Here is a 15,307-nt window from a genome sequence, read left to right as displayed (position 1 = left end):
ATACATTATCATGTGGTGTCAGCACATTGACCTGTACATTTAGACGTGTGAGACGATTGATAGGTTTACCTTATAAGTACCTTATACGTAAAGTAATAAATACACATTGATATTTAAATCAATCACTTCTTTTTCAAAAACAAATTTCTAACCCAGCACTGTTTTGCAGCCAACATTATTTCCCAGATGCTGAGCTTTTGGTTATTAAATAGAATCTGTATCTGAAAAATAAACTCCTATGGTAATTCTAAGCAAATAAATAGAAATTCACATCACCAGCAATCCACTACATCTTCCCGTTTCACCTGTTTCCCAGGGCAGCGTATTTATAGTTTCCAAGATATTTACCTCTTAAAGTGTATACAATGCCTTGCGAAAGTATTCGGCCCCCTTGAACTATGTGACCTTTTGCCACATTTCAGGCTTCAAACATAAAGATATAAAATCAGAATCAAAATAGAATCAACAAGTGGGACACAATCATGAAGTGGAACGAAATTTATTGGATATTTCAAACTTTTTTAACAAATAAAAAACTGAAAAATTGGGCGTGGAAAATTATTCAGCCCCCTTAAGTTAATACTTTGTAGAGCCACCTTTTGCTGCGATTACAGCTGTAAGTCACTTGGGGTATGTCTCTATCAGTTTTGCACATCGGGAGACTGAAATGTTTGCCCATTCCTCCTTGCAAAACAGCTCAAGCTCAGCGAGGTTGGATGGAGAGCGTTTGTGAACAGCAGTTTTCAGTTCTTTCCACAGATACTCAATTGGATTCAGGTCTGGACTTTGACTTGGCCATTCTAACACCTGGATATGTTTATTTGTGAACCATTCCATTGTAGATTTTGCTTTATGTTTTGGATCATTGTCTTGTTGGAAGACAAATCTCCGTCCCAGTCTCAGGTCTTTTGCACACTCCATCAGGTTTTCTTCCAGAATGGTCCTGTATTTGGCTCCATCCATCTTCCCATCAATTTTAACCATCTTCGCTGTCCCTGCTGAAGAAAAGCAGGCCCAATCCATGATGCTGCCACCACCATGTTTGACAGTGGGGATGGTGTGTTCAGGGTGATGAGCTGTGTTGCTTTTACGCCAAACATAACGTTTTGCATTGTTGCCAAAAAGTTCGATTTTGGTTTCATCTGACCAGAGCACCTTCTTCCATATGTTTGGTGTCTCTCCCAGGTGGCTTGTGGCAAACTTAAAACGACACTTTTTATGGATATCTTTAAGAAATGGCTTTCTTCTTGCCACTCTTCCATAAAGGCCAGATTTGTGCAGTATACGACTGATTGTTGTCCTATGGACAGAGTCTCCGACCTCAGCTGTAGATCTCTGCAGTTCATCCAAAATGATCATGGGCCTCTTGGCTGCATCTCTGATCAGTCTTCTCCTTGTATGAGCTGAAAGTTTAGAGGGACGGCCAGGTCTTCGTAGATTTGCAGTGGTCTGATACTCCTTCCATTTCAATATTATCGCTTGCACAGTGCTCCTTGGGATGTTTAAAGCTTGGGAAATCTTTTTGTATCCAAATCCAGCTTTAAACTTCTCCACAACAGTATCTCGGACCTGCCTGGTGTGTTCCTTGTTCTTCATGATTCTCTCGGAGACTTGATTACACACAGGTGGATTCTATTTATCACCATTAGTCATTTAGGTCAACATTGGATCATTCAGAGATCCTCACTGAACTTCTGGAGAGAGTTTGCTGCACTGAAAGTAAAGGGGCTGAATAATTTTGCACGCCCAATTTTTCAGTTTTTTATTTGTTAAAAAAGTTTGAAATATCCAATAAATTTCATTCCACTTCATGATTGTGTCCCACTTGTTGGTGATTCTTCACAAAAAATTACAGTTTTATATCTTCATGTTTGAAGCCTGAAATGTGGCAAAAGGTCGCAAAGTTCAAGGGGGCCGAATACCTTCTCAAGCCACTGTATCTAACCAAAGCACATTTTAGCATTTGGATAGAGCAGAGAAGGCCTGTTAAGTATTTCAAGCTCTCCAGAGTCCATAACAGAAATTTATGTTTTTCACTTCCTGTCGTGACAGTAGTTTTAAAAGATGGGTAGTAAGGGAAAAACTGCAACAGAGACATAGACACAAAAAATATCTGTTAGAGGTTGTAGGCTTCTCTAAAACAGGCTAGAGACAGTTAGTTTTTTTTTTTTTTCATTCAGCCAGAGGAACAAAAAAAATCCTGACAGATATCTCCATCCACACAAACAAGGTGGATGATGGAATCCCTCTGCTGGGAAATTGTAGTCTGATAGCAAGACCCTCCACTGTCAGAATACACTGATTAGCCGATTATCTGTAGCCATTAATCAACCTTTTCCAGCATGTCCTTTCAACAGTAGTTGATCAAATGATCGACTTCTGTCATACAGGGAAGGCCACATTCAGCCGGTCCCTGCTGAACCTGACACATTTAATCAGTGTATGGCCAGCTTTACTCTAATGAAGAAAAAAGAGTTTATGTCTGTCTGTGTTGCTGTTATAGAGTTTATCTCTCTTCCTGTTCAGTAAAATGTTGTCATTAGGGTACGAAATGTGGGTAAATCTTTCAATAGAGCTTTGAAGCCTCACTGGGTCTCTAACTCTTCTCTGCATCCCCCTGGCTTTGGATGGGAATACACTAACCTCTTCACATCCATAGAACATATAAAAGCGATTTGGATTGAAATGGTTAAAACAAGGTTGGTATCATTTTTAACATCCCGTGATCAGATGTTTAGTTAAAGTGACCCGGGTGGCTCTACAGCCACCCTATCTCTTTTACTGTGGTAAAAAGGGCCATCCCCCCAAGCCCTGAAGCTGCTCGCAATGGTTCTCAGGTTTTCCTATTCCTCTTCGGAGTCTAGAACTGTAGAAAACATCTGGGATAACTAGATATAAAGGATATACAGAAGATTGAAGAACATCTGTTCCCCAATCTCCTCTGTGACTACGGTAATTAAACATAAAACAACCATGACACAGTGGGAGCCAATCGGCAAGTACAGCGTACTCGATGTCCACCGGCACCTGCCGATCAACTTGTAGAGACACAGAATGGCAATCCGCCTATGTAAACAAGGCAGATTGTCATTCTAACAGGAGGGAAGACATGGGTTTTGTGTCTCTGCAAAGCAGGAACTAGGATCCATGTCTTCCCCTAGTAAAAGCACCTCCCACAGTTTAGAAAAACACTGGTCAGGCACACAGTTAGCCCTTTGATCACCTTTGATGTTAACCCCTTCCCAGGCAGTGCCATTAGTACAGTGACAGTGCATATTTTTTAGCACTGATCACTGTATTAGTGTCACTGGTCTCCAAAAAAAGTGTCAGTTAGTGTCAGTAAGTCCGCCGCAATATCACATTCCCGGGATAAGCCGCTGATTGCCGCCATTACTAGAAAATAAAAACAAATAAAAATATCCCATAGTTTGTAGACGCTAAAACTTTTGCGCAAATCAAACAATATATGCTTATTGGGATTTTTGTTACCTAAAATATGTAGCAGAATACATATTGGCCTAAATTGATGAAGAAATTAGAATTTTTCCATTTTTTTATTGTATGTTTTATAGAAGAAAGTAAAAATATTGTTTTTTTTTCAAAGTTGTCAGTCTTTTTTTTTACAGCGCAAAAAATAAAAAAACGCAGAGGTGATCAAATACCACCAAAAGAAACGCTCTATTTGTGGGGGAAAAGGACATACACGTTATTTGGGTACAGTGTTGCACGACTGCTCAATTTTTAGTTAAGTTAGGTAAAGCAGTGCCATATGGCAAAAAATGGCCTGGCCATGAAGATGGGTAAATCTTCCAGAGGTCAAGTGGATATAGAAAAACATTTAAAAAAAAATAAAAGAAATTCAATTAAAACAAAAAAAGACTTCCAAAGCTTCCCTGTCCCCCAAGCATGCACGCAAATGCAAAAGCTCACGTAGTGTATCAAAGGTGCGAGCAAAAAAAATTATAATGAAGGTATACGGGACAGCCACTGCAATATCTAGCTCCCTCGTCACCTCCTCACATGCTCGCCTCCAGGACTTTTCCAGAGCCTCTCCAATCCTATGGAACTCCTTACCCTTACCTGTACGATTATCTCCTACTCTATTAGCTTTTAGGCAATCTCTGAAAACCCTCCTTTTCAGAGAAGCCTATCCTACCCACACCTAACAAATATACCTCCATTTTCTCCATCAACCCATCCCCCACGGTTATTGACTTTTGTTTCACTTGACCTCTAGTTCCTCCTGTTTTGAATTGTATTGTAACTGTATTGTCTTCCCTCACATTGTAAAGCGCTGCGCAAACTGTTGGCGCTATATAAATCCTGTATAAAATAATAATAATAATAATATCTAGTGAATATTTAAAATTAACAGACACACCAAGAGCAGTTTTGATAAAATGCATACATTTTTTTTTTACTGGACATCAAAATACATAAAACTTTTTACACATAAAAAGTTACCATAAACATTAACAAGACTCAAACATACACTCCTATTCCCAATATCCTACAGAAAGGTCAAATAATACTTCATTCTGGCATCAGCTTGCACTCGATATCTGGAACAAGACAGTGAGGAGGTTTTTTTTGCTGCATGCTTTCCTTCCACAGCTCCAAAAAACAAACCTATTTTTCCCCTATGCTAGAGACTCTGTTTATAGTCCTGTAGACCAGAGACCACCTACAGGATGTAAATATTCCTGCTGACCACCCACAGAATGTAAATATTCCTGCTGACCACCCACAGGATGTAAATATTCCTGCTGACCACCCACAGGATGTAAATATTCCTGCTGACCACTCACAGGTTGTTTTGTGAGTGATGTCAGCAAGACATGGTTGCACTTCCCCCCAAAACCACATGGTTAATTGGATATGCAGCTGCCATCTTTACACACAACGTCAAATCTCACTAAACACATGTATGGGAACATTTGTCATGGATCAGTTAAAAATATCCAGAACTGATATACGTAGATTCAGCACATGTATGTAAATAGTGATTGCAGAACACATGTAAGGTATCACTGCAAACATTTCTAGGGTCATAATTCATGGTTAACTCCAAGCTGACAACCTGTAAAGGCTTTGAAAATGTCACCTATGAAACGTTTCAGGTACTGTAGCTTGTCCCCATTATATTTTGCTGAAAAAATAGTTATTATATTGTGTTTGTGTGAACTAAAATTAATTTTAGTGCAATATTTCCTGAAAATTTGCATTTGAGAAAGGGCTCGGCAAATATCGTGCCACATTAAAAATTGCAATAACTACCATTATATTCCCCAGTGCCTCTGCTTTCAGAAAATATATATCTGGAGGTCCAAAATAAAAAATGCTGATTTTAACAAGTGTGTGAAAAATTCAAAAACAAAAAACTGTCCCTGACAGCAAGCCATTAATTTGACCTTTTTTTTTTTTTTTAAGTATTCAAACCCTTGTGGGGCAGGGCCATCTTACCGAATGGGCATGCTTGCCCACTTGCCAAAGGGGCCCCACAGCCCAGTGACCCAGCCCCAGCCCCAGTCAAGCATTAGTCCCAATTCCTGTGTGCATCCCACCGCTGAACTTAGCAGGTGGCAAGTGCCTGTCGGCCCTGAACTGCTGTAAGGCCACTTGGGCCATGGAGGGGGAGCCCACAACTGCAGACAGGACAGTCGAGTCTGACTCCCGTCCATGTGTGTGTTCACCAGACCCAGCCGCCCAACTTGGAAGCTTTCATTAGCCTGGCACTGCTGTACCAATAAATATTGCTTTATCAATAATTTGCATTTTTATTCTCATGGTTATTGTGTAGGAAGGGCCCCAGTGCACTGCATTGTCCGGGGCCCCATAATGCTCATAAGATGGCACTGTTGTGGGGTCCTTTATTTGCTCACTGACATAATTAGATAAAGAGCCACCATTGGTCATATAAATAGGGAAACCCCACATCCAGGAGCCCATGCACAGGCTTGGTGCGGGAGAGGCTTATTTTAAGGGAAAGGAGAAGCAAATACTTGGTAGGTTGAGAGCTATTGGTGGATATTTGGATTTTCACCAGTCTGACCCATATGAATCATGATTTACACAGACAGTTAGCTAATTACTAGCAGTTAACAGTTTATATACTGTATAGTATATGTAATCAAAATAAATACATCTGCTTTACTCCAGTTCAATTTGATACATAATGTTTCCAACTCCTATTGTTTCAGACTGTGGTTGTGTGTGCTGTCACAAGATTCGTGGCTGACCTTGAAAATGGTGAAATGTCCAGTGTGACGTGGAAGAGGGAGCCCCATCATGTTTTGTATCTGAGAGATGGTCACATGGAACGCAGCAGCATTGGTAAAAGCTTTTACTATGGGCTCAGACAAGTACGTGGAGAGGAAGCCAAGCTGTAGAACAAACATGATCACCTGGAAAGATTACACCAAAATTGATGAACACTATTGAAATAGAATTACTTAACATCTCTCATACCTTCATCTACTGTATATTGGACATCTACGACAGCCTATACTAGACAGTACAGTTAAAATACAATTCAAGACAAGGGGACTAGGAGTGCTCGTGAGAGCTTACAATCTAAAGGGTAGGGCAAGTGATACAAAATGTATTAACTGTGGGAGAATGGGCTGTTTGGGAAAGTAAAATGCAGTTGATAGGTAGAGGCAGGATAGGCTTCCCCGAAGAGATGAGGTTTCAGGGATTGCCTAAAGGCAGATCACTCTAGAGAGAGTTCCAGAGGATGGGACAGGCTCTTGAGAGGTCCCAGTGGTGAGGATAGGAGGAGGTGATGAGAGAGCTAGATAAAAGAATTTCCAATTTAGAAAAAAAGTCTAAATTTCTCTTTCTTTAAAGAAATAGAAAAGACAAACATTTTCTATGAGTTTCATTTGCAGAGAGTAAGTAGAATTTTACCTTGTTTTTTTTTTTGTTTGTTTTTTTTTTGTTTTTTTGCTCTTGTTTTTTTCTAGAGCGGAGTATGGTTAAAACTTTTGTCGATTTTTTTGTCTGCTTCCCATTTGGAAGATTTCCCTTCATTTTTAACTCAGATGGTGGTTATCAAAAAATGTGAAGGGAAATCCCTTTTTAGATGCAAGAACAAGTGTCCCTCCCTATTGAAAGATTTCCCCTTCCCCGGTAACAACCGATTCTCATCCCTTTCTCTTTTGAAGACATTGGTCTCAAATTGAGAGGATTCCTTTTCAAATGCCAGGAACGCAGACATCACAAACAATCTGACAGGGGTTTCAATATTTTTCTACTAGTTTTGTAGGCATTTGTGTGATAGATATACCGTATGTACGACTGTGCCAGATTCATCATTGACACCATTTAACTAAAAGAATTGTTTAGTATAGAGTGGTAAGGGGGTAGAACCTTCTCAATTTTATTGCTGTCTGTGTCCCTGCTGTGGAGGATCACTCTTTCTTTTTGTGCTTGTGACTTATATCTTAGATGCCCATTGCAGCTTAAAGAATCAATGGGCAATGGGCAGTTGCCCTTATCACTCTACACACATAATTGAATTTGGAAGGCCATAAGCTGTCATAATCATACTCACAGTACATTTATTAGTGCCAACAAAGTTTCGCACCCTCTTAGCTAGGTTGCTAACAGTTGGGGCAAATTTTGTTTTTGACTCCCCTGTAACAGTGGAGCGATGTTCGATTGCTTTTGACTGTTCTGGGTTCTGCTGATTGTGGGTTTGACTGCTTTCCTCTGGTTTCTGGTAGGTTCCTGAACTTAGTTGGTGGAAGAGGAATATTCATACAGCCTCAGCCAATCCCTGGCAGGAATAAACAGGCTAGAGCCTGGAACAGCAGGGTCCTTGTCCTGTGGGAGAAGACCCAGCTCTAGGGCTGTGGCCCTCTGGGGCTGATAGCTGCAGTTTAGAAGAGGCCATCTGGATCTCAGCTCCAGCTAGAGCTAAAGGACCAATGTCCAGAGTTACTGAGAGCAGTCACAGGAAGTCCACAGTGGATCTGACCTGGAGGCACACAGTACAGAGGTTGGCTGCTACTGCAAGAAAGCATTTGAGTACCCAGGGGACAGTGAGCACAAGCCTGAAACATCCCAGAGACTGTCTTTGCTAACTTTTGGGAGAGCTCATTCCAGTTTGCTGGCTCCGGTTTTACCTTCGCAATGGAGTTCCCCTGAGCTGTAATTCACTAGTCACTGAGATCAAGAGGGTGGCTACACCCTGAAGAGATAGTACAGTTAGAAGTGTCCTCCGCTATCTTTTCTGCTATTTTATCTTATTCTGCTAAGTTTGGAGTATCCCAATGTTCTCCCCGCACCCTACCAAAGTTATATCAGCATTAACCTGCACAAAATATATGCATGGCCTGCTTCTTGTATTAGGGGACTGTAAATTGCTGTGTGCCTGGCCGCCATGTGCCTCACAGGGAATGGAACCTGGGATAAATCAGCTAGCCCAGTCTGGGGTCTGTGCTACAAAAGGGATACTATTAATAAATTATCAGCTACCCCCTAATACCTTAAATATGCTAATATTCCACTACAGATGATCAGTTAGGAGTGAAAAGTGTGTTTACCATGATAAGTCCCATGAGGAAGGCTATAGCAGCTGCCATGCCTATTCTCTGAGCATAGATCTCCAACTGCTCCTCCCCAGTGAGGTTTCTATCCAAAGGATTCTGGACAAGTTGCTCATCAATAACTGAGCCAGTCATCAGGCTTAGCACAGCAAAGGTACCTGGAAAATAAAGCATTATTTTATTCAGGAAGTGGTGTCATGTAAATCACACCATTGGATTTTCTTTAATAGTCAACTTCAGAGGGGAGACATTAGAAGGCAATCCTTCCCCAAAATTAATCTTGTACCCCTCTAGAATCCTTCCTATACAATTTCCTTCTGTTTCATGGGCTTTATCAAATACAATTCCATTGCCCACCCTCAGATCTTGTGTCTGGTAGCAGCTCTGTCTTCTTTCGTTATGAGCAGAGCTTATTCTCAGTGGGAACATGGGGGAACCTCCAGCACTAGATGCATATATTGCCAAGGTATGCTGGAGGGTCTATTGATGCTGGCTGCTGGGGGCTCTATTGTCACCGGGTAGATTTATTATTGCTGGGGAGGTCTATTGATGTTTATGGGGGAGATCTATTGTTTCTGGGGGGTCAATTGTTGATGGGAAAAATCTACAGTTTAGGGGGGTCTATAGTTGCTTGCTGCCGGGAAGTCTATTGATGCTGGATACTGGGAGATTTATTGTTGCTGGCGTGGATATATTGTTCCTGGGGGTATTTTGCTGTGGGGGATATATTGTTGCTGGGGGGTTGTCTATAGTTGCTGGGAGGGATCTATTGCTGCTGGGAGAATCTTTTGTTGCTAAGTGGATCTATTGTTGCTGTGGGGATCTATAGTTGCTGAAGTGGATATATTGTTGCTGTGGCAATCTATTGTTGCTGTAGGGATCTATAGTTGGTGTGGGAATCAATTGTTGCTAGTGAGATCTATGGTTGTTGATAGGTTCTATTGTTGCAAAGGAAATCTATTGTTGCTGGGGGTATTTAGCTGAAGTGTATCTATTGTTTCTGGGGATCTTTTGTTGCTGGTGGATCTTTTGTTGCTGTGAGGGATCTGTTGTTGCTGGGAGGGATCTATTGTTACTGGGAGGGATCTATTATTGCTGTGGGGATCTAAAGTTGTTGGGATAGATCTCTTGTTTCTGGGAAGATCTATTGTTGCTAGGGAAGGTCTATTGTTGCTGAGGGGGGTCTATTGTTACTGCCCTTTAGCAGATTTCATACAAACTACTTAGCACCAAAAATGATACTTGGTTCTGTATTCTCTAGGTAGGGGGTGGAACCAAGTAACGGTGCTCAGAGGTGGGTAGGGGGCGGAGACAAGGGGTGACTCGAAAAGGGGGAGTACCTGCACCTGTTGTCTGAGAAAAAAAGCCCTGGTCATGAGTGTCTGTACATATTTTCATGTACTATTCCAGCACAACTAGTCGAGTTTCTTTAAAGTGAATGTTTAGACAAAACCTCTTTTTATGTTTTCATGATGTAGGGAAAGGTTAGAACTCCTCTCAGTAAAGGTTTTATGGCCTCTTTCTCATTGAGATTCCCCTTCACTCCCTGTTCACCGGGAAGTAAAAGGAAATCTCCACAAGGTGAAGAGAAGTCAGACAGTTATTACCAGAACAGGTATCCCTATTGGAAGACTTACCCTCACTTGTTCTGGTGACCACAACAAGCAGAGAAGATGAATCTCCTCATCCAGGAAACAGACAGCAATTAAAACAGACAGAGATTCTAAACATTCTGCTCTATCCAAAATGTAAATGAAACAAGTTTTGGGCATACAGTACATATTCTTTGATTGTAGTTTTATTTTATTTTTTTGTTTCAATAATTTGTACTGAGTTTTAGAGCCGGTTCACACTGCTGCGACCTCTAAGTTGCCTCATAAGGGGCGACTTGTTAGCGCGACTTTCAGCGCGACTTTGCGCGTATTCAGCGCGACTTGTATGATAGACGACTTTGTACGACTTTGTATTTTGCCAATCATAATATGATGGTTCTGGGTCATGCTCAATCACACAAAAAAAAGTTCTTAAAAATTGTCGTTTTTGATAGAGAGACAATTATTGAAAAAAAAAAAGAGATTTCTTTGGATTAGTGTCGGGGGGGGGGGGGGGGGTCTAAAAATTGTACCTGTGAAGTTTCAGCTCTGTAGCATGTCCAGAACCAGAAAAAAAAGATAATTTTTCTTATAATTTTTAGTAGCACAGGCATAGGGCTCCTCTCCACCTGGGCGTTTTTGTTGCAGGCATTTATCAGGCATTTTTTGACCCCCCAGACACTAAATCCAAAAAAAGTCATGCCTGCCTCCAAAAATGCCCGATAAATGCCTGCAACAAAAACGCCCAGGTGGAGAGGAGCCCTATGCCTGTGCTACTAAAAATTCTAAGAAAAATTATCTTTTTTTCTGGTTCTGGACATGCTACAGAGCTGAAACTTCACAGGTACACTTTTTAGACCCCCCCCCCCAGACACTAAATCCAAAAAAAGTTATGCCTGCCTCCAAAAATGCCCGATAAATGCCTGCAACAAAAACGCCCAGGTGGAGAGGAGCCCTATGCCTGTGGTACTAAAAATTCTAAGAACAATGATCTTTTTTTCTGGTTCAGGACCATTTTAATGGAAAGTCAGATCACAAGTCGCTTCAAATAAGATAAGGAGGCGACTCCCATTGAAGTCTATGGGACAAGTCGGATCACAGGTCGCCTCAAAGTAGTACAGGACCCTTTTCAGAAGTCGGAGCGACTTCAGTAGTGCCAATTAAGACAGCACTCATTGATTAACATTGCTTTTGTTATGTCAAGCGACTTGGGGCGACTTGAGGGCACACAAGTCGCCTCATAAGTCGCGGCAGTGTGAATGGACTCTTACAGTATGTAAAATACAAAAGCAAAAAACAAAACAAACAAAGAGCAAAAAGAACACTTCAGGTTCAAACATCATTATAGCAAAACAGAGCAATAACACTTGTCGCATTTCGTGTACAACTTGCATTAGGCGGGTGATATCATAAAAAGGTAGATCATACCATTTGGGCCAACCAAGTATACCATGTGCGTTTTTCTTGAACATATTGCTTGTGATTGGTTGTCATAAGGAGTTCATAGGTGTAGTGTAGCTGAGTTGTTTCAATTATCTCCAACAGATTTGGAGGGGTGGTTAATTTTCACCTTCTGGTGATGGAAATCCTGGCTTCAAGTAAGATGTTGATAACTACTTTGCGTACACGTGTAGGGATGCTGTCTATATTTAGGTTCAGTAAGGCCAACTCTGGGGTGGGTGTGATCTGTTGTCCTATGACTGAGGTGATCAGTGCGAATATTTCTGTCCAAACTACTACTATAAAAGGACAATCCCACAGTAAGTATTTAAGTGACCCTTCCTGGTCGCATCCTCTCAGGCATGCGGAAGAAGAGCTACCATGGTACCTGGCGATCTTGGCAGGTGTAAGGTACCACCTTAATGTTATCTTCTGGGTTAGCTCCCAGAGTGTAGCACTAAGCGTGGCATTGTAAGCTGATTTGAGTGCTCGTTTCCATTGGGAAGCTGAGTAGGCAGTGTTGAGGTCTTGCTCCCATTTGATTAACTGATTGTAGTTTTATTTAAGTGTTGATTCTATAATGGATTACTATGAGTTGTTGCAATTTGCACATTTTCTATCATTTTTACAGGTAGAAGGAGAAGATTTGAAAGCTAGATGGAAAACTCCTCAAAGTTATGCATTCTTTCTAGAAAGCCCCCCAAAAATAAAGTTGTATATGAAATGTAGTGTTAGCAGTTTTTTCAAATGACAACTGTTGGGGTGCAACTATGTTGTAAAACTCTAGAATAAAATTCAGCGTTTGTCCCTGAACAGCTTTTAATTAAGCTACAGGTTTAAAATTCCGCTTCAAATTTTTAAATTTTAAATTTCCCAAATGAGATGTTGTACTTTGAAAAATCCTGCCAGTTTTCGGTATAACAAAATCTAATTGAAAACAGGTATTTTTCCCCCCACCAAGGGTTAGAATCACAGACCAAAACACATGAAATTATTTTACACCTTGAAATGTAATATTTGACTGATGTATTTGATATTCTTACCAGTAGAAACATGATGTCCAGTTCCAAGTAACATGTAGAGGACAACAGGAAAGAAAGACGTGTAGAGTCCATAAACTGGAGCCACTGAAGTTAGTAACGCGAAGGCCATCCCTAATGCAAATAAATGACATGGATTTAGGCTTGCTTGAAGTTTAGTCCAGCAATTTTATTTTTATTAATGATATATTTGGTATGCAAAATAGTCACAAAATGTAATTCCAAGAACAATTTGTTAGAAAGGTGTTGCAAGAGGTCTTTGCTCTTTTTTTTAGCTGTTTTTTTCACATTACAAAAACCTATAGGAATAAACTGTAATGCACAATAAGCCACATGGCTAAAAACATTGATTTAAAAATACTGAATGGTGGTGGTGAGGTGTTAGCAATGGTGGTGATTGTGGTACCCAGGGCCGTTGATAGGGGGGGACCACCAGCCCTCTTGTAGGGGGCCCGAGCACACAGGGGGGCCCACACAGAGAGGGGGATTAGTGATGGACAACAAATACAGAAATCTTCCTCCAGCACCTGAATCTGATCTGTCTCTCTCCCTGCTATCAGCTTTTATCTGTTGAGAAAGAGGCAGCCCTCCCTCACGAATCCCCTCCTTGTGTGGGCCCCCCTCTCAGCACTGGCTCTGTTATCTCTGCTCAGGAGTTTATTTGTAACTTTGTTTCTCCCTCTCTGTCTCTCTGATCCCTGAGCTCCAACTACCCAGCCTGCATATTTTTCTCATCTCATCTTCGTTTTTATTTAGTGCAGGTTCACATTTGTGCGATGACAGAGATAACATGTAATTCAGAGCGCACTGCTCCTAAAATTACATGCAATGTCTGTGCGGTGCAAATTCAGCCATATAGTTTGTATGGCTGAATTCGCACCGCAATCGCACTGAAACACGCACAGGACCCTTTTTTTGGTCCGCAGCAGAATCGGATCGCATGGTGGTTCACACTAGTGCGATCCGATTCTGTGCGAACTTTCAGATCGCACTACGATATGCGATCTGATCTGGGGGTGTCGTTAACTTTGAATTGACACCCCTAGCGTATCGCATATGGCAGTGTGAACTGCCTGTTGTGCGGATGCGATGCGGGAACACGCTGTATATTCGCAGCGTTCCCGCATCGCATAAATGTGAACCGGCACTTAAGGCCCCTTTCACACATACGGTCCATTTGTCCGTTTTTCATCCATCCGTTGACGGATGAAAAAACGGACATCAATGCTTCTCTATGTAAAAACGGATGACAACGGATGATCATCCGTTAACATCAGTTTTCACCCACTTCCGTGAATGTCTGTTTTTTGGAACAGATGAATGTCCTATTTTTCATCCGTCAAAAAAACGGATGTAAACGGACAAAGGGTCCGTTTTCATCTGTTTTTGCATTGGTAGTTAATATAAAAAAAACGGATGAAAAATTTGAAAAAACGGATAAAAACTGATGCAAAAACGGATGAAAAACTGATACATTTTGATGTGACTGAACTGATGAACTGAATGGACCGTATGTGTGAAAGGGGCCTAAGATAGTTTTTTTTTTTTCAGATTTAGCAGGAATTATGCGAGTTATGTTATATTTGTGTCTGATAATAGTGATTTTGTTGTAATTTTAGCTAAATATATCTTTAATATTTTCTTGGGGGGCCCTGCCAGGTCGTCTGTATGGGGCCCCGCGATTTCTAACAGCAGCCCTGGTGGTACCCATAGCAATTCTAGGGGTGGAAAAAGTAAGGACAGTCAAGAAGCCATATACCTACTTTTACATATTTGTATATTGTGTCTGGGTCTGACTTTGTGTCAGGTGGTGATGATCATGATATTATAGAAAAGTGTAGCATATGGGAACTGGCTCAGGAGGACAAAGAGAGGACATGAGAAAAAAAGAGTGGTGAAGCTGAAAAAGCTGAAACAACAAAAGAGACACAATCATCATGAGGCAGAAGTTCCTCTAAAGTTGTCAAGTCTGTTTGTGTGAGATTATATGTGGCAATTGCTCAATAATATATCCATTATCATACACATGTAGTCAGGAGCTTCTGTTTGGTTCTTCAAACACACATTTGAGAATTGTGTCTCTCAGACAACACATACAATGCTACCATTTTATTCTTTGGACAACAAGGCCAAGATTTTCCACAATTTGTAAGGTATCATCACTTTGGTTTCCACTTCAAAGCCCAAATAAATATTTCCATCATCTCCTCTTGCTGCTGCTTTTCCTGTACCAGCTACCCACCATGGTTCTAATAGCAAAGTGATAACTCTCATCTTCTTTAGGATAAACATAATTGGAAGCAGCAACAGCAAGCAGCCACAACATCCCTTTATTTTACTCTTCCTCTTTCCTACCATCACCAATAATTCATAATGAGGTGTCTGGGCAGGAAACACATTCACAAGCAGGCAACTGCATGTCTGTCAACTTTGCCAAGGAAACATATGGGGTGTGCTCAGTATCAATACAGGATATATTTGCACCATTTTTCATAATAAATGGCTCCTAGATCTGTACCCTTGTGAAGTCTGGAATAGCATGTTTCCTGCACTTCTACAAGGCAGATACAGCTAGGAACAATACTCAAATTAGTAAGCATCAGTAACAATAACACTTCAGGCTAAGTAGTAGAATTGATAACAACACCACAAATGACCAGGCTTTTTTTTTTTCACATGTTCC

The 15,307-nt window shown here is 41.0% G+C and overlaps 1 protein-coding gene across 2 annotated transcripts in view; it reads right to left on the bottom strand.

The window, feature by feature from the left end:
- Window positions 1-15,307, bottom strand: part of LOC309545459 (solute carrier family 26 member 10-like) — a 107,099-nt gene that overhangs the window by 67,100 nt on the left and 24,692 nt on the right. For both annotated transcript variants that reach the window (XM_082244663.1, XM_082244662.1), the window contains exons 2-4: window positions 12,628-12,738; window positions 8,550-8,710; window positions 6,240-6,404 (exon numbers count right to left, since the gene is read on the bottom strand). In XM_082244663.1, the coding sequence (XP_082100789.1) occupies window positions 6,240-6,404; window positions 8,550-8,710; window positions 12,628-12,738 (437 nt within the window). The remainder of the gene's footprint in view (window positions 1-6,239; window positions 6,405-8,549; window positions 8,711-12,627; window positions 12,739-15,307) is intronic.

Source organism: Pelophylax lessonae, assembly GCF_965119305.1.
Source record: "Pelophylax lessonae genome assembly, chromosome: 2".
In the NCBI taxonomy this organism is placed as follows: domain Eukaryota; kingdom Metazoa; phylum Chordata; class Amphibia; order Anura; family Ranidae; genus Pelophylax; species Pelophylax lessonae.
The sequence above is the reverse complement of the archived record's forward strand: the minus strand, read 5'-3'. Positions and strand labels throughout refer to the sequence as shown.